We start from the raw sequence: 25,929 nt of genomic DNA on the forward strand, positions 1-25,929 counted from the left end.
GCACAGGATTCCTGAAGATGAACTACCCCTTGGCAGCAGACACAAATGGTATGTGCATCAGTTAAGGACATTTTCTGACTGCATTTTACACAATTCTTAAACCTGGAGGGTTTGGTTTCCTTGGCAGACATGACTAGTGGTAACTACAACAACAAACTACAACAACAAACAACACCTAACTAATCTAAGAAAGTTGTAAGTATACCAAAAAACACTACTACAACTAATTTTCAAACACTTTTTTTTTTTTTTTAACAACGATCAGTAAATAACACACAGAAAGGGGACAGAGGCAGCTCTCTAACTTAAACGAGCTGGCTCTGAATATTACAGAGGAACAAACAAGAGAAAAAGGGGAAAAGGAAAAGCCCTCAAATTTAAATGGGCTAGGCCAGTTCTCCAAGTTAAATGAACTAGCCTATTCTGACAAGAAGAAACCCCTAAGTAAAACGGGCTTTCTAAAAAATTAACTCCGGGATAGGGTAAGAAAGGCCTAATGAAAATAAGTGACGGCCAACAGCAAAAACAATAGTAGAAAGTAGCGGGACACAGATAATTTGCTTAATAACAACTAGCTAGATAAAACGACTATAAAACTGTATTAAATCTTGAAATATAAGACAAAAAAAGGAACTACTTAGCCAGACCCACTACTGAAGCACCCGATCTTGTTTAGTGGCAAACGGGATCTGGGGAACTTTCCAACAGCATCATGAGACAGGGTTTAGCCACAAGCTAGGGGAAGACAGTACAGTTGTGTACACTTACCATAAATGTAGATGTTCGACTGTAATCACTGTTGCAGTCATTACATTTGGGTTATCTGCCTGCAGGTAGCCCTCAGCCGGCCTGAATATCAAAGTCTTGGATTCCTGCATTGGATGCTGTCTCTTCTTCCATGACGTCAGGTTGTCAGGGGTATAAAACATGCAGCCGACACCATTACATCAGTTTTTCTTGCCCCAGATGTCAGGTGCCCTCATAATGGAAAGCAATTATATGTTAGGTTACACCTCCAACAAAAAGCAAATACACTAGAAAGCTGAAATACACTAAACAAGAAGAAATGTATAGCCAAGAGAAGTCAGGGGGCTGGAGGGAGGGTAACCAGGACTGCAACAGTGAATACACTCGAACATCTACATTTATGGTAAGTGTACACAACTGTACTATGTTCTTCATGTTTCACTGTTGCAGTCATTACATTTGGGTTGATTCCCAAAACTAAGGAAGGGAGGAAGAAGTTAGAGAGCATTAGGACCAGCTATTAAGCCCTGCAAAACTGCAGTGGCAAAACCAGCTCTAGATTTAGAAAAAACAGGCATGTGGTAATGCTTGGTGAAGGTTTGTACAGAGCTCCAGGTAGCAGCTTCTAGGATGTCCCTGATAGGGTCACCTCTGGGAAAGGCTGTAGAGGTAGATGCAGTCCTGGTGGAGTGTGATCTTATCCACTGTGGGGTAGGTTTTCCATGGTGCTTACAGCAGAAAAGAAAGCAATGGGCTATCCACTTAGAAATGGTTTGCTTTGAAATGGCCTTCCCCCTCTGCCCCTGCAGCAAAACCATCTAGCAGCTGTTCAGATTTTCTGAGAGGCTTAGTCCTGTCCAAATAAAATCTAAGTTGCCTGTGCACATCCAAAAAGTGCAGTATTCGTTCTCCTTTGTTTTGTGGATTTGGGAAAAAAGTAGGCAAATGAATGGACTAATTAAGGGCCACACTAGACACCACCTTGAGCACAAAGGAAGGATTGGTCCTGAGGGACACCCTGTCTGCATTGAAGATGATGAATAGCTCTGCTGCCATGAGAGCCTGTAATTCAGACACTCTTCTTGCTGAAGTGATGGCTAGAAGGAAGGCTGTTTTCCAAGAAAGGAATTTCAACTCTGCAGTTGCAGCTGGCTCAAAAGGAGGTAGAGTGAGCTTTTCCAATACAAAGTTAATGTCCCAAGCTGGAGTAGGGGCTCTCCTGGGTGGTCTTAAACTTTTTGGCCCCTCTGAGGAATTGCTTTAGCAGGGGGTGAGAGAAGAGGGGTAGGTCAGTATTATAAACTCTTTTTTTGGAAATGTCCAAAGCATTTGACACAGTCTCACACCAAATCCTGCTAAACAAACTAAACCAATATCATCTATCTAATTCCACTCTTACCTGGTTCCAAAGTTACTTAACTGACAGGTACCAAGCTGTGAAATGGGAAAATTCTCTCTCTCCTCAGCTGCCCATAACTATAGGAGTCCCACAGGGTTCTATCTTAGGACCACTACTATTCACAGTCTTTCCAAATGACCTCCACACAGCATGCATCTATAATTCAGTATGCAGATGACACTACCTTAATCTGTGCTGCACAAAACATTCCCACCCTCCTGCAAACAACTCAACTAGCATTCTCTGACATTGAAAACTACCTTACCAAAGCCCAACTTATCCTCAATCCAAAGAAAACTCAGCTTATGATTATAACCAGTTCTAACAAAAACACTAACAGTCAATTCACTATCTACTCCACAAATGCTACTCCAATTGCTCCAGTGCCACAGGCTAAGCTATTGGGAATAACCATAGACTCCCACCTAAAATTTGATAGTCATCTGAACTTAACTATTAAAAAAGTACATGCCAAACTGGGGTCACTACCGTATCAAACCATTTCTTACCAACAACACAAGAACAGCCATTGCTCGCTCCCAACTTCTATCCACCCTACTCTATACATCTCCCATTCTGACTAATCTCAACAAAACTGAACTAAGCAAAATGGAAGCTTGCTATAACAGAATTGCCCATTTTGCTGCAAATTGCTCATATAGAACTCATCATTGTACTGCTTTGAGACAGCTCCACTGGCTTGAACTGCCCAACCTCCTAACCTACAATCAGCTCTGCCTCTGTCATTCTATCTATTACCTCCCCAATAAGTGTCATGCCCTCAAAAACCTAGTACAACATCACTCAGCCAAAAGGCCTCTTAGATCATCAAGCAAACTACTACTAGAAGTCACCAACAGCTACAATAGCTTTGAAGATGCACTATATAGTAGTTCGGTGGCTAAAAAATGGAACTCTGTCCCTACTAGCATTCAAAACACATCATTCAAAGCCTCCTTTAAAGACCTCATCAGGCAAGATCTCAAGCAAAGTTGGCAGTGCCATGATTGCTCCCCAGGCTAGTGAAAGCGGATAACATATGCATACAAAATCTAGAGCAATTTATAATAGTTTTTCAATCTTACTCACAAACACTGGCTAATCTACAATGTATGTACTGTACCTGTGTACTATGTATGTATTCTACCTACATTCCAAAGTTCAGCTGTACACCACAAATCTATTACTTACCTTTATTTTTTAAATTAATATCTTTTTTGATTGTTCTCTCCACTGTAACTGTTTGTGCCGCATGCCACTGTAAAAACATGTCTCTTGTAATTTGTGTGTATACTGATTATGTCTAAATAACTAAATGTGTCTGTAATTTTTCTTTGTGGAGCTTTTCTCCCCGGGCCTCTGCTGAAAAAGGGCCTTTTCGGCTCAGTCAGACACCCCCGGTTAACAAATGTAAAATAAATAAATAAATAATGAGCTGAAATGGCAGAGGCATGAATTTTAACTGACAAGAAGGAAAGGCCCTTGTGGAGCATCTCTGTTAAGTACTGAAGAATATGCGGTAAGCTGGGCACCGTTGTCCACTTTAAAGCATAAGATTTTCAAGTACTAGGCCTCCTTGCCTCCAGAATGACATCTAGCTCCTGCTTACTGAGGGATGTTATTGGAGAGCTCAAGGAATTAGCAAGCCTGCAAGGTTCAGGGTTTGAAGTTGAGGGTGCAGAATCTGGCCCCCCTGCTGGAACAGCACAGAAGGGGTCTGAGGCAGGTGCCATGGTTCCAGCAGTGACATACTGCGCAAGAGGGGGTACCAGTGTTGGCGTGGCCAGTCTGGTGCAATCGGTATTGTCCTTGGTTTGTCCTGTTTGATCTTTAGCAGAACTTTTGAGAGGAGAGGTAGAGGGGGAAAGCATAAACTGAGAGGCTTTCCCAGGTGAAGGACAGGGCATCCACTTTCCAAGCTTGACTGTGGGAAGTCCTTGTGCAGAATTTGTCCAATTGGTAGTTCTGAGGGGAGGCAAACAAGTCTATCTCTGGATTCCCCCATTTGTTTCTCAAAAGGTTGAATATCTTTGCTTCCAGTTTCCACTCGTGTGGGTCCATGAGATTTCTGCTTAGGTTGTCTGCCACTGAATTTAGCTTGCCTGGCAGGAATTGAGCTTGTAGGTGCACTTGGTAGCTCAAGTCTGTGTTCCACAGAGCCATGGCTAGTCTGCAGAGAGGGTACGAGTAGGTTCCCCCTGCTTGTTTATGTACCACATAACAGTGGTGTTGTCTGTCTTTACCAATAATTGTCCTGGAAGAATGTGGTCCTTGAAGGCTGTCAAGGAATTCTGTACAGCTAACATTTCTTTTTGACTGACATGCAGGTGCATCTGACTCGGGTTCCATTTGCCCTGAATGCACTGCCCTGCCAAGTGAGCATAGTTTGATGTGTCTGTTGTTAGGGTATGGGAGGCAGGGGTAGAGTGAATGGGAGCCCCATGTTGTGGCAGCAGGCCTCTGCCCACCAAAAGAACTGTGTCTTTATGCAAGGAATGATAGGAATCATTGATTCCAGGTCCTGAGAATGTTGGCACCATAGGCTTTTTAGATACCATTGTAGTTTCCTCATATGCAGTCTTGCATATGGAATTAGAAGAATGCAAGAGGTCATGAACCCCAGGGATTGCAGGATTTTCCTTGCAGATAGCTGGGTCTTTGTGGCCAGTAGTTTGAAGTAGGCCGTCAAATAAACTTGTTTCTCTGGCGTGAGCTAAGCCATTTGGGAAGTTGTGTTCAAGCTTGGTCCCAGGAATACAATTTGATAGCAGGGTACTAGAAGAGATTTCTTTTCATTTATGGTGTATCCCAGTGAGGTTAGAAGCTTCTTTACAAATGCCAGATGTTTTAGTAGCATGTCCTAGCATGTTCTGGCTTTCTGCCTGAATTAGACAATCGTCCAGGTATGGGTGTATTTGAATATTTATTTGCCTGCAAAATGCAATGACTGGAGCTAAACACTTTGTGAATACCCTGGGCACAGTAGATAAGCCAAAGGGAAGTGCAGAGAACTGATAGTGCATGGAACCTGCTCTGAAGCGTAGGTATTTCCTGCAAGATTCCCTTATTGGAATGTGCAGGTAAGCTTCCTTTAAGTCTAAGGTTGCCAACCAGGCATCTTTGCCTAACATAGGAAGCAGCTGTTGAAGTGTTAGCATTTTGAACTTTGGGATTACCAAAAAGGTGTTTAGAATAGAGAGGTCCAGGACAGGACGCCAGCAGCTGTCTTTTCTGGGTACCAGGAAAAGTCTTGAGTAAAAACCTTGTCCCCTCACTACAGAACACCAAAATAACTATTTACGGTATGTGCATGTTCTCTATGACATAATATTTATCATATATAAAATATAAAATCCTTTATTATTCCATTTGAGACAGCCCCACTGTTATATATTTTTAAAACTGTCATTTTGGCAGGATTTTTTTTTTGAATTACTGTTAAATCTGCAAATTTAGATTATTTTTTAACCATTTTTTTTCTTATTTTTCTTGCATTAGTTAATATTGTCCAAGAAAGGAATAATTAAATATTGAAAACCTTGAAGTAACCATTAAAGGGCCTGCCAAAAACAACTGGTGCCAGAGCCCAGGACTAAAATTCAGTGTGGAAAATATGTAATAGTACCCTAAGGAAATACAGCTACCTCCAGAAATTACCACATTGATAATACACCCTTAAAAGCACATTCAGTGGTCAGTGACCTAGGAAACACACTGATAGTAATCTGATCTTTGACCATTATGGTGAGAAAGTCATTCTACACTGCACAATGTTTAAATAAGGGCACAATATTCATGTCTAAGGAGGTCACTGTTCCACTGCCATTTTGCTTCTTTTCTGAATGACTAAAGTGGTCACCAACAAGTGTGCTCAAAGAATCTGAGAATCAGCTGAAGACCTGATCTTGTCCAGCGACTCAAGCACTTGGGCATAAGAATAACAGGGCATCTTTATGTTCAGGTTTAGCAGCCTCTTGACTTTGGTAAGGAAGTTAAACGTGATGGAAGTAAGAAGTCGTCTATACTACTGCACTGATCCTTATACTCAAACATCCATGATCATGGTGAAAGTTCACACAACTGTGCTGTTCATCATAAGGATCATTGCTGCAGTATCTACATTCATAAGGAGAGGAAAGAGCATGAAAGCAGTATGAAGTATGGCCACAAATCAGGTAAAGAAGAGCATACACATCTTAACACATCCATGGTGGTACAGCTTGATTTTTTTCATGAAAAGATATCTAGGTTATGATGCCTGAAGAAAGTGTGGATGAAGGTCCAGGTATCTGCCACAGAAATACTTTACAATTATACAATTCTGTATAAACTGCTGGCCATATATTGGCCATAACAGAAACAAAGGCAACCAACAGTCACTTAAAAAGTATTTGTTTGGACAGCAGCCTGGCTCATTTCCCTGTAAATTAGAGAAATAAACAAACAACTGCCCTGTTTGTCTGAAGTTATTAGTTCTGTCAATACTGTAAATTAAATGACTATGCAAGTCTATGAGATGCAGGAGTTTCTCTCCATTATTTTGGGAATTTGAAAAGAAAATGGAAGTTAAATGGTTTGATTAAAGGCCAGCTCTGAGACCTTTTTGGGAACAAAAGACAGATTTGGTCATGAGGGTCATCTTGGTTTGTGAAAAACTATGCAAGTCTCTTTTACACACAAAGCCACATTTTTGAAATTTTCCTAGCTGAAGTAATATCTACATGTGAACACATTTCCAGCAGAAAAAAAATCACATACGATGAGCTGACTGGCTCGTGGGGGGAGTAATTAAGCTCGTCAGAAAAGATCAGATTAAAGATGGGTAACAACAGCTTCCAATGGGGCATCAAATGTAACGTCTCCTTAAAATAGTGCTTAACTGTGGGGCAGATATCATGAGAGTTTCCAAGGCCAAGCAAGGTGAGACTGCAGAAAGGTACACCTTGACCAAGACAGACAGACTTGTGAGAGAGATGTATGGCTTATTGAACAGAGGTTACATTGGGTCGTATGCTACATTCACTGCACCAAAATGAAAATCCAGCAAATATGGCCAGGTAAAATTTCCTGGTAGCCAACTTCCTTTACTATACTATACTTCCTTTACTATAAGATGGACTTCAGAAAAAAAGAAAACCAGGCAGAATTATAGTGTTAACTTCAAGGCCAAGTACTTAATTTTTTTCAAGTTTGGATACACGAGTACTTCCTGTTAGTCAGCTATGATAATGGGTGAAAGCGCATATTATGTTCTTCTGTTTGGATGCAACACATGGCGGAACTCCTGCTGCCATGACCACTAATACTGGGCTAACTCTATATAGTGTTGCCATTAAGAGGACTCCGGGGATAAGGGTGAAGCACAGGAATGCATATAAAATACCTTTATTCCATAATATCAAAAATGCATCTACTGCCCAAGATCCCTTGCATGAATATCGGACACAAAAGCCAAGGATCTGTTGGTACTAAGGTGAGACAAACCTATCTATATATTAGTAAAACATGCAATGCTCTACTTGTGAAAGGCTTCCAGGCTTAATTTCCACAAATGATGGTCAAGTGTAGCTCTGCTCAGATGAAAAAAATAAATGGAGATTATGGTAACTCTTACTCTCTAATTCCTATACTATCACAGATGGATTATATAGCAGGCATGAGTGAGTACTTCCTTGGTTGCTGATGCTCCAAAGAACAGCAGCATTGCCGCTGACCATCTGTAGGACTCCTGGTTTTCAGACTGTGTTGTACATGTAGACTGCATAAACAAAGAACATCTCCTTGAGACACATATGCTTGGTTTTACTTGGTTAATATGCCTTTAGAAGAATTTAAGGGATTTGATACACACCTACCTCACAAGCAGGGCCAGATTTATGCAAAGACCTACTAGGGTGTCATGCTTGCAGGGGTGCTCTTTTGCTGTTCATTTATTTAATTTTTATTTATTTATTTTAGAGCAAATTATTCTTTGCTTAAACAATAAATAAATAAAGCACCCCTGCTGAAAGAAAATCCACCTGCTTCATTTAAGTTGACTCTTAAAGATGTAACTGCAAGAATGCTCATCAATCTGTGAAGACTAAATAAAATGAAACAGCCTTTCTGAGAACTGCATCAGTTGCTTCACTCCTCTGGAAAGAAGGGATGAATAAGCTAAGTATGGCCAGCTGTGGTCAGTTTTGTTTGTGTCCCAATCTAAGGCATACCAAAGGAGGGGTCAGCTGTCTTCAGAAGTACACCCATTAGGCTAGCCAGCTGCAGATGCCTGGAAACTAGCACCTGTTGTGATACAGCAAGCAATTCTATCAAGACCTGGAAAGTCAGCATCCCACTCTCAGGATCCGAACAGGCAATGGCTAATGGAGACATGAAAGATGATGTCAAAAAGGAGTACCAGCAAGGCTGCAACTCTCCAGGGTTCATATTATCAGGCCCTCTCAGGAATGATAGGGTTCTCAAAGTCCTCATGATTCCTATTTGCAGAGACCTATGTAGTTACATTTTTTTATCCATCTTATGCTGACACATAGAATGCTTGCTCTCAACTGAAGTATAATCCTCCCAACCTATAATAAGGGGAGGAAACCACTCGTCCTAAAGCCAAATGGTTTTTATGCTATAAGAAGGCCATTAGGCTATACGCTGTCTAAAGTGGATTCTTCTTTTTAAAGAAAGCACAATGTTCACACTCAAAAACCAGCTGGTTCTCATTCAAACAAAATAAATACTGAAGGTGGTAATTGCTCAAATGCATCTATCAGAGACAGACACACCTGTTCATTGATCTTTCCCAGGCATATCATCAACTTCAGAAGGGTCTCCACACTCACAGGTAAAACAAGTCTACAAAGCAAACAACAGTCATATAACAAAATTCTGCAACTTAATACAGAGTTTCACTCTACAAGCACTTTGTATTCTAGATGTCAACAGGATATATAAGTACGTACATTACTGATCACTCAATGTAGCAAAAAATAACTCAAGATGGCATGCATTGCCCTTCTCTTTCCACTACTTATCCTAATAACAAAAGCTATATAGAGACAGCCCAACCCTACGGAGGCGATCTAAAGCTCTGAAAGTCAGGCCAGTTGATCAGATGTCAACCTGTAGCATAATTCCCGGTCATTACGAATAATGCACTAGTAGTGACCTCTACAATGTACCCCATATTTGCTATTTAGAACTAGGGACCTTATCCATGGATCTATGGTTTGGACGAATAATCTCAAACAGTAAGCACAACCATAGCGAAAGCAGTCAAAACATACCCGAGAGAAAAAGCACAGAATATTGAGCCCTGAAATACAGAAGTACCACAAGAATCCAATTCCCTAATTTTGATAAAGATTTGGACTGACAACTGTGTCTTCCATGGAATAGATATCCACAAAGGAAGTATTTCAGAAGCAAATATAAAAGCAGCCACAAATCTGCTGAAGTAGCCTTTGACAGTATCATTTTGATTGAAAAAGATAATGCAGACTGCAAGCCACTTGGAAATGCTGGAAACTACCAACTCTTCCACCCACAGAGTAAAAGCGAAATAGCTTTTCAAACTTGTTAAACCAATGAACTCCCTTTGGTTCAAACCACTGCAGGTAGTACTACATGAGGTTGTGAACAGCTCAGTAATAAATGGCTTATGTTAAAGTTGAACTTAACCTCTGGGGCACACTATCCTTGTGAAAAAACACATACAATTCCCTAAAGATAAGTGTACAAAGTTCTGAGATCCTGAAAGCAGCTGGTGATGACTACCCTGAAAATAATTTTCCAAGAAAAGCACTTTGACAGCTGTTAAACCAGAGGGTTTAAATTTGGGAAGGAGAAACATATCAGTCAGGAAGGCCAGGATCCAAGAAAGAAAGCAGTTCTTTAAAGTAGGGTTACCACCTGTCCCTCTTTGCGAAGGACAGTCTCACTTTGGGCAGTTGTGTCCTGCGAAAAAAACTAAAAAATGACTAATGTCCTGAGATTTTTAGACAAAATATATTTCTTAAGTTTTCTTTAATAGTTGCTTAAAACAGTTATTTTGTATCTGAAACGCACAAATATTATATGAAAAAGCATACGCAATGCAATGCTACAAAAATAAGCTTTTATTTTAGCAAAAAAGTGAAGTTCTGCTCTTTGCACTAGCCGTGGGTATGCTTTGTCCTGCAAAATCTCACATTTCTACAAAAAATGTCCCACTTTGGGCATTTGAAAAGGTGGCAACCCTACTTTAAAGCTGGGAGTGGCGTGGAATCCCTTAAAGGAAAATAGAGTTGTGTAAGTAAACTTACAATAACAGCAGATGTTCGAATGCTCACTGCTGTAGTAATCTTAATTATATGGGTTATATCTTGATGAGGATATAACAGCCAGCCACCTTCAAAGGTTTCAGGGCACCATCCATGCAACCAAACCATTAGTCAGCTTGGGTTTGGCTGACTAAAACGTCAGGTTTGGATGTCAAACCATTCAGCTCTTTCATGCTAGCAGAGACAGGGAGGCGTAAATCCAAGAAAATAGCACTGTTGTTGGTGCGTCTTGATGCAGAGGAAGCATTTAACAGAGTAAGCTGGGTTTTTATGAGTAGGGCAATGGAAGCATTTGCATTCCCTGAGGAGAAAATTAAAGTGGTTGGGGGGTCCTCTTTGATAAGTTCTGCTTGAAAAGAGGACCTAGGCAGGAGTGTTCTCTTTTCCCTTTGTTACTTATGATATATTTAGAACCACTGGCAAAGAATATAAGGGACTCAGAAGTTCAAGAACATAATTGGTAAGTTAATCAAGAAATGTTGGCTTTATTTGCAGATATTATTTTGTATTTGATAAAACCAGAAAATAACATTTCTGTGTTGTGGAAGAGTCTGAGACAGTTTCAAGTCTTTTTAGATAAAAACTGAATGAAGATGAAACAAAGGCAATAGCTGTGAACTACGTATCCACACATAAATTGGTTCAGTAATACTCATATACATGGGGACGTGATAAAAACAAAGTACTTAAGAGTACAGATTAAAAATAATTCTGTTACGGCAGTTAATGACATGTGGGAAGACAAAACAAAAATAATACAAAAACTGAGAAACTGGAAGCTCTGTTTTATGGATATGGACAGTCAGATACAAACACTGAAAATGTTTTAGTTCCTTCAGTTTTACTCATGTCAAGCATACTTTTATCAATCAGAGGAGAAGCTGTGGACAGCAATTAATGAAGAGTTGAAGGACTTTACCTGGGAGGGCAAGAGGGCAACAGTCAAGTGGTATAAGTTACCCTTTCCAACAGAACAAGGTGATTTGGATTGAATGATTTGAAAGTGATATTTCAGAGCTACATAGTTAAGGCTCCTATACATAGCACATGCAGAAAGCTATAATTCAAAGTGGAAAGGTATGATGATGAAACAGGGCGGAAGTTCAAGAAATAAGGACAGACTGGGATTATGGATGCAGATCCTTAAGGAGAATAATAACATATACAAATTATTATATTCATGAAGTAGCAGAAAGTATTCTAAGAACTAAGCCAACACAGGAATGGAGAAAGGAGATTCTGCTAATAGGGATGACTGCAATTAGGGGTACACAGAATAGGCAAGAGGGGGCTGGAATTTAATGGAGAACACTGTCAAAGGAATTATGGTATTGGGAGCAAATAATTAGAGAGGGAAAGGAAATAGAATGGGAAGAGGCCAAAAATACATTTGGACTGCAGGTTAGAGACTGCTTTACCTATCAAGGATTGATATCAGAGTACAGGCAAACAGAAACGGACAGGGTGATCTTAAGTGTAAGACCACCACCGGTAGAGTTCTTAAAAGAATCTAGAACAGAAGCTGCTGTTAAAAAAAGGATAACTAGTAGGGTATATAAAATATTGCATAACTATATGAATCAATCAGAGGAGGTTAGAAAGGACTGGGAAGCGAGACTGGATAAGCAATTCACAAAGAGACAACTGGAAGATATAGGCATGGCTCACAAACATGCAACAAAGTCTAGACAATTTAAGAGTTTTGCTTGGAAGTGTTTACATAGGTATTTCTTTACCCCAAGCAGACTCCAAAGAATTTTTCCTCAGGTCGACTGCAAATGTTAGAGGTGTGATGGCTTAGAAAGAGGTAACTGGGAACATATTTTTGGGAGCATAATGGGTTAGCAGACTTGAAAAAATACCTGGAGACTGCTCCGTCAGAAATACTGGGTAAGCAAATTGGTGTAAAGAGCTGCCAAAAAAGCAATTACTAGAAAATGGAAATCAAAGTCTAAACACATTGTATTAGTAGTAGTGAACAGATATAAAAAGAGCTGGAAGTGGGATCTTTATAAAAGGGTAAAAGCAAATTACATACAAAAAAAAGTGAATTGTTGAAACAGTACATACAGAATAATGTTATGGAGGAGGAATGAGGTTTAAGGGAAGGCAGGGACTGAATAAACCATGTAATATTTAACTGGCAGGACTGAATAGAAGATAAGTGATATATAATGTTTGCAACTGAAAATATGTCACTACGGTTTGTTTCCATTTATATAAATGCATGATTGCCTGTATAATAAGTTCTAATTCAATAAAGATGATTTTGTTTAAAACAAAAAAACAGAGAGATAGAGGCTTAAACCCTAATAGGGACAATGCTAAGAAAATAAAAGATCACACCCTGGTAATCTGGACAAGAAATTTAGTTTACAATGCTTTGTAAAATTATGCACAGAGGACTAAGATGCTGCTTCCAGAATGTTTTTGCAATCCACCCATCCCTTTCCAAAAGGCCACAGATGACTCAAAGGCCTTGTTAAAATGAGCACTGACCCCACCTGGAACAGCTTTGCTGTGGTGGGTTTAAGAAAAGATAACAGAGACAACCTTTTGGAAATGGTCTGCTTTGACACAGGTTGTCATTTTTTTCTTACCTTCCCAAGAAATGAACAAATGATCATAGGTTTTGTTCTGTCAAGATAGTACCAGAGTTGTCTGTGGACATCTAAGGTTTAGTGTGTCCTTTTTCCATCATTATTATGTTTTAGAAAGAAGACAGGGAAATGGATAGCTTAGCTCAAAGTAAAGTCAGTTACCATTTTAAGCATAAAAGAAGGATTGGTTCTTCAGGAACCCTATTGTTGAGGAAAATGAGATACAATTGATCAAGCATAAGGGCTTGCAACTCAGGTACTCTTTTTGCAGAGGTCAGCAAAACTAGTAACACTGATTTTGATGTTAAAAGCCACAGTTCAGCCTGATGAGCTGGTTCAAACAGCTGTTTTTCCAAATACAAAACTAAGATCCCACAGAGCAGCCACCACTTCTCTAGAAAGCTTGTATGTAATACACTATTTTACACAATACTGCAATGAGAGATGGGGGTCCATGGCCAGACAAGCTGAAATGGCTAACAAATGAGCCATGACTGAGGAGTAAGACAGAGGGCAGTAACAAACAAATAATGCAGAACTAGAGAAAAACTAGCCCTGAATGGGTGCTGGTTCTTTTCTTGGCACCAGCTAGTAAACATTTTCTATTTACTAATATACGATTTTCAGGTAGCAGGTTTTCTTGCCTCCTTTAATACCCACTGCACATACTCTGAAAGAAATTGTGCCTAAAAGGTATTAAGATTCGATAATCCAGACAGCCAGTTGCAGTTGTATGGGATTAGGATGTATCGGACACCCCTGATCTTATATGAGTATATCCAGTCTGTGAGAAAGCTTGTGATAATTGCCCCTGACCATTTCAAAAGGAGAGAGAGCAAAACCCACTGTTAACAGGGCCAAAAGGGAATCACCACAGTGAAGTCTGTGGAGTCTTTCTGAATATTTAGAATGACCCTGGATATTAGCAAAAAGAGTTGAAAAGCATATAGGAACATCCCTGTCCATGGAAAAGAAAAAGCACCTATGAACATGTTTTCCAGGCCTTCATGCACAGAGTCCTGTAGCAGAATTTTGCCAACTAACTGTTGTGACTGGAGACAAAAAGATCTATTTGAGGTGTTCCCTACATCTGGATCAGTTCCTGGAAGACCCACAGATTCAGTTTCCATTCATGAAGGTCTGTCCTGGTCCTGCTCAGCTTGTCTGCCAAAGAATCTTTCTCCACTGGTATACAATATGCCCATACAGTGAGACTGTACTGAAAAGCTATATCCCAGGCTACCACGGCTAGTCTGCACAGAGGATAAGATCTGGCTCCACTTGCTTGTTTATGTACTACATTAGTGTAGTGTTGTCTGTAAACATAAGTCCTGGGGACCATAGATGATTGAGAGAGCTGCAAGCATTTATTAATGCCAAAATATCTTATGTTTATGCGTTTTGCTGTTCCTTTTCTGTTCCAAAGACCCTTCACTTTTATCCCTATAGACACTGCATCACAACAAAGTCTGAGGTGTCTTTTTTGACTGACTATGCTAGAGTTGAGAGGGAGGACTGCAAACCTGGATTCTAATAAATTTGATATCAGTGAGCTTTAACCTCTCTTTTCTCAAACCTCAAAACTGGAATTTGGAATGTCAATGGGTGCTGATGCTGGGACATATTTCAAGTACCATTGTATGTTTTTTATTTGGAGTATTTCAAGAGGTATCATGAGAATCAGAGACTTCATGAGACCCAGAATCCTGAAGAATTCCCTTGCTGAGTCTGAAGTCTGCGTGGAAAAACTTAGGCAAAGATCTAGATACAGATTTACTTTTCCTGTGGAAGAAAATTTAATTGAAGTGAGATGTACAGGAGATACCCCAGGAAAACAATCTTGTGGGAAGGAGTCAGACAAGACATTTGTAGTTCTCCTGGATTCACAATCTGTGTAGGAGATGCCTGACAATTTGAAAAAGACTGCAAAATTAAGAAAATCACCTAACTAAAGAAAATTGATGAATACCCTTCACTCTACAATAGGCTATCACAGACACTCTTGGAGCAATGGATAGACCAAAGGGTAATGCAGAGAACTGATAATGTGATTCAGGCACAGAAAGCCACAGGAAATGTCTGAAATCTGGCTCTATAAGAATGGGGATGATGTGCATATTTTAAATCTAAGGTCACTGGGTAATTTAAATAAGGAAAAAGTAGTAATTGACAGCATTTTGAACTTCGGCAGTATCACAAACAGGTTCAGAAAGGAAGAACCAGAACTAGTCTCCAAGAACCTTCTTTCTTTGCAACCAGAAACATTCTTGAATAAAATGCTTTTCCTAAATGAGGAGGAGGAATAACTTATATTACCCATGAGACAGCAACTGTAGGAAGACAGGAGGAAAGAAAAGAGTTTGGTCTGGTGGATGAGGAGCAAACCTATGGAAAGGAGGGAGAGCCTCCCACTGTCATCAGCAGCCTAAATGGATCACATTCCAGACCCATTTGTGTGTAACAATCTGTTGCCAAAGACAGAAATGGAGATTCAGACTTTTTTTGGGGGGGTGGGGCAAGGTCTCTCATACAGTTATTCTGACTTATTGGACTGCCCTCTGCTCTCGGGTTTTCTGCTTTCCTTTTGGAATCTCCCTGCCATTGCTTTTTAATCATTTGTGTACAAGTATTTTGTGGGACTGTTTATTTTGCTTTTTAATAAAGTTAGATGAGGTAAAGAAGTAGTCCTTGGAAAACTTACAGGAGGGCTGAAAAATCTGAGTGCACCCTTGAATCTATTTCCTTTCTCATCACACTTTTTGATGACTTCTGCAGCAAAAGGTCCAAAACATAGGTTTCTGTCCAAGGGAAATTCAGAATTTTCTAAGGACCTGAGAAACCACAGCTTTCACACTGAAAGAAAAAAAAAAGACTTGTCCTGGAAATAGTTAAAAAAAAAAAAAAAAAAAAACGAGAGAATTTTTCACAGGGACCTCAGATATCACACTCTCCTCAGAAATTAAAAAATCCGTGGGGGAAAAAAAATGCATGTGTCCCGTCACATCCCTCCAAAGGTACAGTTTATTGAACCTCTTCAGGGGAAATGAATCCCTTTTTCTTTTACCAGAAACAGCTTTAAAAGAAGAGTCAAGAGCCTGCAATAGGCAGTGAGCTAAGCCTAATAAATTACTTGTGACCAGAGTAACTGAGACAGGAGTTTTCTGACAAAATAGTCCCAGTATTGCCTGTAACAACGTCCCCAGGGATAGACACAACATTTTGGCTAAGCAGAAGCACTTCCCTGCCCCTTCTCCCAAGACTGACAAGAGTGGCTGTCCCTTTGCTGCTAACTGGACACTAACAGCCAAAGGCGATGCATGTCCAATCTTTGGTCCACTGGTCCATGGGGACTGTAGGGAGTACATCAGAAGAGACAAAATAAAAACATGAGTCATCTGAGGAACCAGCTGTGGCCTCAGCAGTCACCCATGTATGGATGAGGCAAACTTCCAGCTTGCTGTGGTGGCAAAGGCTTCTTAACAATCTTTTTCTTTTTGTGGCTGGAAGAACGACAAAATATGCAACTGTTACATTGTTTCATGGTCAAACCAAAAATGGTGCCTGATTCTCGGGGAAGATTAGCAGCAACAGTCAGTAAAATTTATTTATTTATGTACTTATTATTTGACATTTGTTGACTGGGATAGTCCGACTGGCCATTGCCATTTTTTTAGCAGAGATCCAGGGAGAAAAGCTCTACAAGTATACATATATAATACACATAGAATATAATACAAAAGTTTCAATTAGAATTTACAATTAATTACATCATAATGTAACTAATGCATTAGTTGGTTCTAGATGAGTTTAGACAGACAATTAAGCAGCTGAGCAACATTATTTAAATAGTTAAGTATAAACTCCACTATTTACGTGATCATGTCTTTATACATAAAGCTAGAAAGGATTGTAAAATCTTGCTTTTTGTATAGGCAGTGGGAGGACTTTCTTGGGAGGATATTGAGGAGACAGTAGCAATACAATAGTAATAAGCATCATATAAGGAGTGTCGAAAGTTTTAGAAACAGTATTTAGAAGAGGACAGTAGAAAGAAAGGAGGTTACTAAGAGAGGCTGGACTTAAGCAAGTGAGAGTGACAGAAGGAGGGAAGTAGGGCTAAGAGACGGAAATATGTTAGCAGAGAGGAATATGAAATAGGGTCATAGGTAGTAATAAGGTATGAGGAGCAGAGTATATAAAATCTTACATAGGATGATTACAGTGGCATGTCCTGATGCTAGCTAGAAGTTTTTTGACAGCTGCTTTGAATTGTTTTTCATGGCTGATGCTTCTAATTGACAGAGGAAGTTTGTTCCAAGACAGTGAAGGGAGGAAGCAATACAGGTTGTGACCAATATACTTTTAGGTTTGTAGATTTGTAAAATGTTTTGGTCAGCGCTTCTGAGAGTCCAAAGTGGGTTATAGGGGGATAAAAGGGAGGATAGAAGGATTTATTACTTAGGATAGAATGCATTATTTTTAGTTGAGTGAGAAGTAACTATTGTGGAAATTCTAACCAATTCAAAGGTGTTTAGAGAAAGACAGTGGTAAGACTTAATGATTTTGCTAGTATAAAATCTAGCAATTTTATTGTAAGTTGTTTCAAGTATTTTTAAGAGAGTGGTTTGGAAGGTGGTCAGGATTTGGGAGCTATAAAAGAGGCAGGGGAGGAGGTATGCTTGAGAGAGAGTGATTTTTGACTCATTGGTAAGGTATTTTTCATTTCTGTATAGTAGTTCTAGCTTTTCTTAATGTAACTGAAAACATGAAGGTCAAATTTGAGTTACTTATCTATGAAGACCCCCAGTAGTTTTATATTAGATTCTACTGTGATGGTAGTTTTGTCGTGGAAGTGATACTGAAAGCAGGTTTAAAGTTGTTGAGTAATTTGGGTAGAAATAGGAGGAGTTTCATTTTACTTAGATTTAAAATTAGCTAGTTACTAGATAGCCAATTTTCAAATGATTCAAAGGATTTTTAGGTTTTTCAGTATTTAGGTCAGTGTGGTCATCAGCAATAGTGATGACTATGGAATTGTCCGCTTATTGTATAAGAGGTGTTTAGCAAACCGAATCAACCACAAAGGGTAAAGTGCCTCGAGCAAAATGTAGTTTCAAAATCCAAATAACCTTTTCTTGAGGTACAACATGACAATAAGAAGTGTGACCTTTTATTAAACACACTGAACTAAAGAACAAAAACAATAAAACATCCAGTAAGCACTTTCACATTCTCTTGAATGCTTCATCAGACTGTTAAAAAAGCAAGTCATTTCTACATTTAAATACCTTTGCTGTTACTTCATCAACCAATCATTATTGTTCCTTACTTGATGACATCAGTGCTTAATTGATTAAAAAATTAACTAAAAAATTGCTGGCTGAAATTCATGTTCAAAACCTCTATGATTCTTTATATTAAAAACAAATATTTAATTTATAATAGATACTTCAGCCTCATGCAGCTTAAAAACATCTCAAACTATATGTTCCACTATTTAAAAAACATGTGCTTATGTATAAATGTATACTATAAAAATATAAAATATATCAAATATATATGTTGTTTATTAATAGATTCGTGAGCCATCCTGAAAAACACTAGACTAATAGCTAATAAACAATGTTAATGCTTGTTGTCCCCTTTTTAAGCTGAAATCAAGACATAAGCCCCTGGTACAACCCTTCTTTTCTTGCAGATCATGGTGGGAACAACTGAGGAGCTCGGGCCCAGGTCCATTTCTCTGATGAAAAAAGTGTCTGACAAGCATTTAGCAGAGCCTTAGTATGACACTCTTTCCTCTTGAGTAAGGAAGCAAGGACTGAGTAAAATTTTTTAGTAAAAGCCAACAAGAGCAATAGCCCAAACCTCAAGTAATGAATTTTGATAGAAAAGTTGAAGTCTTCCTCACAAAAAAATGGTAAAATTCAAAGGTATTCCCAAAATGGAAAGCATTAGCCAACCTTCAATCCCTTAAAACTGCAAAACAGAGTGCTCTTTAATGACAAGACAGAGCTGAGAGTTTGGCACCCTAATCACTTACTTTATTCTGCTCTTCTGGAGCTGTGCAGCAGTCAGGTTGCATGGAAGATGCCCTAAAACTCTGGTAGCTGGACAGTCATCCAATCCTTTGCAGTGCATGCCGCATATAACTTAGACTAGTACACCGGTGATTTATTATTGAACACCATGCTAACCACAGTTACACTAAAGTCTGTGTGAGGGAAGGGCAAACTATCTGAGGTCTAAACACATATTGTACGATGAAAACACTTGGGATGTCTGTGTAAAATATGTGCAGCTTTTCTTAAAAATCTAATGTGTTTATGTCGATAAATCCATAACTTATAGAAATGTATGGTCACACATCTGCCATGTGTCATAAAATTTAAAAAAAAGGTACAACGCCTGTTCCAGTTACAGAAATTGCTGAGCAGCAGACTGACAGAACAAAGAAAAGCAGTAGCTACTTCTGGCTGAAATAATATACAGACAAAAACTTTTTAAATTTAATGACAAAAGCACAAAATAATTCATCAGGGAATAAGACATTTGAGAAGATACGATATAGCTAGTGGAGAAGCAAGTAAACGTATTACATTTGATGAGGTCACTTCCAGTACATAATATAAACCTATCCACAATTATTACTTGTTAGCTCTGTTAAATGTAATGACATTAACAGGTTAAATGGTTTAATGTCGGAAAATCTTTGCAAATAAACAACATTGTACATCCAGACATCACAGTCACATATATTATTGCATCATATACTTGAATGCTCCACAATAAAGTGCTATAGTGCCTCACTGCTACACCTGGAACTGTTTGTAGTCTTGTCAGTTGCATCACTACTATGAAGGCTGCACAGCATTGATTTATACTGTCTCTCTGTTTTGCTCTATCCTTTTGAAGCCTTTTGCCTAAACAGAACTGAATTAGAAAGAGATTTATGAGATACAGGCGATGACCTAAAAGTAGGCAATCAATATGAAAAAGCAAAGGGATGGGGTGTTACATTACTAGGGTGAAATAGAAAAGTACATCCAGAAAAAATCAAGAATACATATTTAATTTTGCTGACTACTACTAAAATCTACTGGAAGGAAAAAGAACAGTGTTAAACTTCTTGAATAAAGACTGCCATCAAATTAACTAATTTATTTCAAAAAGGGCTAGTTTGGCATCCTTCCCAAAAATGACTTTCTTTACAATCGACTTCTAGTAGATATTGCATGTGCAACTCTAGGAGCCTCACTTCTGTCAGCATTCACCAGGATAATAAACAAACTAATATAAATAAAAAGGAAGTGGGGTAAGGGATTATGAAAGTGTTCACGTACCACAAAGAAATCTACAGGAATAAAGTGGGTGTCACTATTCAAAGCAGTTGTAAAAGATCAAGAAGGCAGTGCAGAGGAGGTATTAGGAAGTTTATTTTCATTACGTAAATGATGATTAAATCAACCTTTTGAAGGAGGCAGCAGTGTCAGAACTGTGAAATAACTCACAGATGTATAGGATATGCTTACTGAAGTTTTTAAAGAGGGTACAGGCTGCTACTAAATCAGGATGTGTAACTTCTTAAATAGCTATGGAAACTGGCTATCAGGAGTCATTTGTACAATCTACACTTGTATGTGCACCAGAACATGTTACTATCTTTATTACCTCCTGGAAGCAACTACAAAGTAAGAAAAATATTAGGGCACAGAAAAAATCCCACCTCTGTCTGAGAGATGTATGACAACTTACTTCTGTCTTTCTGAACTGGCACTGACTGTGCTGAAATGAAAAATAACACACGACATGAAAAAGGCATGGCATTTTCTCATGTCATTGTGGCTAATGTTCAACGGTGAGATTGCAAGCAGGATCAAAATGTGCCAAACTGATGCCTATCTGGACTAGGTTTGGTGAAAAAAATATGGTTGCAAATGAGTCTAAGATGAGTTGAGATCAACCTGTGTTTCTTTACCCTGGCACTCAATAAAGCAATCATCAAAGAACACACTTTTAATGCAAGATGTTACAATCTACTTACGCTTCTTTGGGCTGACTCTGGCTCAGGTCAAATACCTGACGGGGATTCAGGTACCACATGAAGGACTGGATGATCTTTGCACCCTGACAAACAAAAAATATGAAAACACAGCTCATTTCCTCATCAAAGAGATTCAGTTTCTGGTATCAAAAGTCAAGAGGTGGCATAAGAGGAGAGGACAAGTCTGGGAAATCTGAAAAGCTCATAATATACCAACACTAAGACAACAATCAGTTAACTGTCATGGTAAAGTGAAGACTACAATGTGCACATCAGTAGACTACATCAGAACTGTCTACACCTTCTATGAGTTCCAGATTAGATTATAAAACAGCCATCAAAACAAGTTTAAGAAATCAGTGAAGTTAAATACATAGATATTACTTATTCCTGTGACAGAGAATGTCACATTTTCAAGGAAATCTGAAATAAACATTACCAGTTAAACAATCGCAAGTGAACATACAGGTAAGAGAGGCAATTACAAAGCATCTATAAGTTGATGTCTGAACAGAAACAAGAGAATGTTTTCAAAAAATTACCACAGGTGATCAAGACCATCCAGGTTAATTAGAAGTGTTAATAAGGTTAACAAAACCTGTACAACACCAATCCAGTGCATTTAGAACCCAGAGACTTTAGCATCTAAGAGTTACAGGGTGATAGCTACATGCTTGACAAAACTCTTCAGATTAAGTCTAAATGCTTTAAACCTACCTGGTTTCCACCACTTTTGGGATTCACAAACACCAACAGTGGTTTCATTAGCTGGGAAGGGATTGGCTTGACAATAAATGGTCTCCATCTTCCTTCCTGAGGAAGGAAAAAGAATGGTGTTAAACTGCTTGAATAAAAACTGCCATCAAATTAACAACTTTATCTTAAAAGGGCTAGCTGGGCATTCTTCCCAAAAATTACTTTCTTTACAATTGACTTCCAGTAGGTAGGAACCAACCAAGCATGTCAACCATTTACTAATGCACATTTCTTTTCCAAACTGTAGATTATCTCTAGTACTACTGGTAAAAAGTAATTTTTTGAATAAAATGAGGAAGTATGAGACACAGAAGCATAAATGAAGACATAAACATCTCAATTTCTGGGTGTACGTTTTCTTTCCTCACAATAGTGACAGCTGCCAGATAAGGTTCTTAGAAGAAATGGTTAGAATGTAAACATTTTGCTCTAACTAATGAATGTCACAAGTAATAAAAGCTGAGACAATACAATTATGTTTTCAGAACCAAGAGAAGGAGTACATGTTCAAGTCCAGGGATCACTGCTCTAGCAGACTTCAACAATGAGAAACAGTCACAGATGCACACATCAAACCAACTCTAGTCCGAAAGTAGAGAGCAGCCCAAGTTCTCTTTGGTGAGATTCCACTAAAACTATTAATATAAAGTGTAATAATGATGTGTGCCCTCATTAAAACAACACTAGGTTAGATTGTCACCTTTGAACAGTCAAATGGACAAAGGTCTACTTCTGTATGGACCGTGTGAAAGAAATCAAAGCCCCTCTCCACACTGTATATTCTGCCGACCGGCAGGCTGCCCTTCATTTTCTAATAGTACTCCACTTCTGTCGTATTCATTTGAACATCATTATCCTTTTTAATTGGAGAGAGGAGAGGTGAGAGAACCTATTATAAAACTGATCCTCGGATTTGAACAGCTACAAGTATGGTAAGTTATAGGGTAAGCTATATTCTCCACAGCAACCAATACTGCATTCGAATTTATAAAAATGGTAAGATTAAAAGCAAGCAATAATGCCCAACAGGTTGTGTGTTAATGTGTGATTAATGCCCGCCCAGAGGTGTTATGAGGCCCGACTCCACAGACAGTTTTCCCACTTTCCCAACTCTGCAATAAACTCCCCCTGCAAACTAAGCAGCGTGATACTCTGTCATCCTTTAAACAGGACCTGTAAGATTGAATACGTACTTGCATATTCATCTCAGGTTTTACTGGCCTCACCCTCTTCAAGAGGGTGGGCACTAGCATGGGGAACATTGGCTGCAAGGCTCAGTTGTACTTTCTGAAATCCCATGAACTAAAACTATAAATAAGCAACATAAACAAATGTATACATATTTAACCAGTTAACATGTAACAAATGATTGAAGAAAAGAATGGATTAAAAAAAATCACCTTCCTATTTAAATACATAAGGCCACCCTCTTCTTTTAACCATTATTTTCTGGAAAACCAACTTATTTACATTTTTTTAATACTTCTGCTTCCAGACCTAAGTTCTTATTACAAAACAATTCACCATACCTTCCTGATATCATTACAGCATCTGGTTCATTTACCTTCTTTTTTCTAAGTCATCATAATTTTTCCAACATACTGTTTGCATAGCTAAAATATTTCTTAAGTTCACAATGAAATACATGTCATCCTTCCCGACAGCCTCTAGCTCTACAAAACTCTGTAAATTTAAGGACTTGTATCTCCTCTAAGATGCATTAAATACAGTGGTAACAATTCCACCTCTTCGTCCTTTTAATGCTTTGCACAAGTCTTTGCTTTTCATACATTTAGTACCACTGTTTTCCTTTCACATGCCACTTCCCATACTTTCACTTTTTTAAAGGTTTCATTTAATACACTATGTCTGTGTTTATTCTCTTCTCTTCTTTCCGATATTTCTTCATATCTTTTTCCTAAGGTCTTTTAATGAAGCTACTACCGCCCTTCAGTGTTAACCAAATTTTTTTACCAAATCTGTAACAATTCATAACTATTTGCAGGACTTATTAAACTCGGGACTATATTAGAACATCGAGGTTTCAAACCTTTGAATGTTCTAATATCGAACCCTATGCAGCAAAAGCTTAAAATATCGAAAAAACAGAAACCCAAATTTCTTCCTAGGGAAAGAATTTGGTTGTCCGTTTCTGTTGCTTCAGAATTTTCAGCGCTGTGGAAAGTTACAGGTCGGGTTCAGGTAAGTGTGTGATTGTGTGGATGTGAGGGTTAGGTGAGTTAGGGTTAGGGCGAGGGTTACGTATGTGTGCGATTGTGCGGATGTGAGGGTTAGGGCGGGTTAGGTGAGTTCGGGTTAGGGAGCGGGTGAGGTGAGTGTGCGATAATGACGGACCTTAGGGTTAGGGTTTGGGTTAAGGTAAGTGGATAGTTAGTGGTGTGTGTATAGTTTAGTATAGGGTTAGGTGTATGATTTTAGGTGTATGTGTGTGGATTGCTGTTTGTTTGTTGTGCTTATGTTGCGTGTATGTGTTATGGAACAGCAATTTTTTTCCCTACGAAAAAAATCACTGTTCTGACAGCTCAAGATTGTAAGCATTCGCTTATATGGGGTCGATTAATCACCTTTCGCTTTTTTTAAGCGGTTGGTGATCTAATATAGACCCTTAAACTCTTCTCTTCTTATTTTCTAGCACTACATATGATTGCCTTCATTATGAAGTGCAACATACTTACCAAAAACAAGAAAAGAAAGCACTACTTTCAATCTTACTTGTACCTCACAAGCCCTTTGATAAACATATTCAGCCCAGTAGTCCTGAATCTATCAGTTACATGTTTTCTTTTAACAAAATAACATACTGTTTCCCACAGCAATGTTACACTTTCATTTGTTTTCTATTTTCTCTTTCCTCTCCTTTCTTTATGTTTTATTCACCAAATTGAATGATTAATATTACTGTTTGTTAATCAAAAAATGTATATGTCCTACCCTACATTTTTCCCATTATTTTGCCCTTTTCCTTACTCAACATTAAACCTCCCTTATCTACCCTTATAACATATCTAGCACCTGTCTTATAAAAATCACATTTTTATTATAGTCACCTAATCGTTAAAACATCTCTCTGCCTCCCACCTATAGTCATCTGTTCATTAATGTACTCGCCTTACAATAGTATTTACAATTAAATCAAACATCCGGCTCAACAGAAACTCCTGCTCTATTCCATTCTTCAACAATACAATATTCCATTCTTTTCTACTCACAAATGGTATTTCACTTTTTTTATAAAATGAACTAATCAAGTTTTGAAATTTTAATCTAACTCCATGTATCTATAACCTTTAACAATGCCTTATGAGATATGTTATGATTTTTTTTTATATCAGACACAGTAATTCTGGGATTCTAAATACAAGACAAATGCTCCGAGTCCAGAACCAGTCTGACAGTCAATTATAATACCAAAAAAAAGTTATGTCAAATATTAAAAATTTACTTAAAAATACTTAAAAATCCACTGTCACAATCAAAAACGAGCACTTTTGTCTCTGACAATTCAGAGACTTTATCAAAGTGGAAAGCAACCAGAGAAGCATCATTAAATAACCCGCCCCTAGTTAACTCCAACCATTAATATCATGCAACCAATTAAGCCAACTGAAATACTAGACACACATATCATCATAGCACAAATAAACAATAACTAAAAAAGTGTATATAAATATCCATCTTCATAAATGTTAAATAATTAAATATTAAAATTATTAAAATTAACAAATAATTGAACATTCATATAAAACATTCATCCAATGAAACCACTAAAATGTCCACCATTCTAAATGAAACCCATTACCTTTCAATGGCTTTTAAACATGAATTGGAAAAATGGTCATTTAAACGAGGCCATTGCAAAGCATTAGTTCTCAACTGGGATAAGGCTTCCAGCTTTTCCAATAGCAAAGGCCATGGGCCACCTCTAGGATCCATGTATAAAAAATCAATAATTGTAAACTTGAAAGCATGCCCTTCAAACTCCTTACAATGTTTAGCCAATGCATTATTATCATTTCTATTTTTGATGTCCCTCAGATTTTCATAAATGCG

The 25,929-nt window shown here is 38.4% G+C and overlaps 1 protein-coding gene across 1 annotated transcript in view; it reads right to left on the reverse strand.

Moving 5' to 3' along the window:
• The window catches only part of LOC122811072 (diacylglycerol kinase zeta-like), a 3,109,428-nt gene that overhangs the window by 1,508,100 nt on the left and 1,575,399 nt on the right, over nt 1-25,929 (reverse strand). Inside the window, exons 11-12 of the mRNA XM_044082630.1 lie at nt 21,820-21,915; nt 21,103-21,185 (exon numbers count right to left, since the gene is read on the reverse strand). Of these exons, the coding sequence (XP_043938565.1) occupies nt 21,103-21,185; nt 21,820-21,915 (179 nt within the window). The remainder of the gene's footprint in view (nt 1-21,102; nt 21,186-21,819; nt 21,916-25,929) is intronic.

This window comes from Protopterus annectens, chromosome 9.part0 (genome assembly GCF_019279795.1).
Source record: "Protopterus annectens isolate FY-2018-M chromosome 9.part0, PAN1.0, whole genome shotgun sequence".
In the NCBI taxonomy this organism is placed as follows: Eukaryota; Metazoa; Chordata; order Ceratodontiformes; family Protopteridae; genus Protopterus; species Protopterus annectens.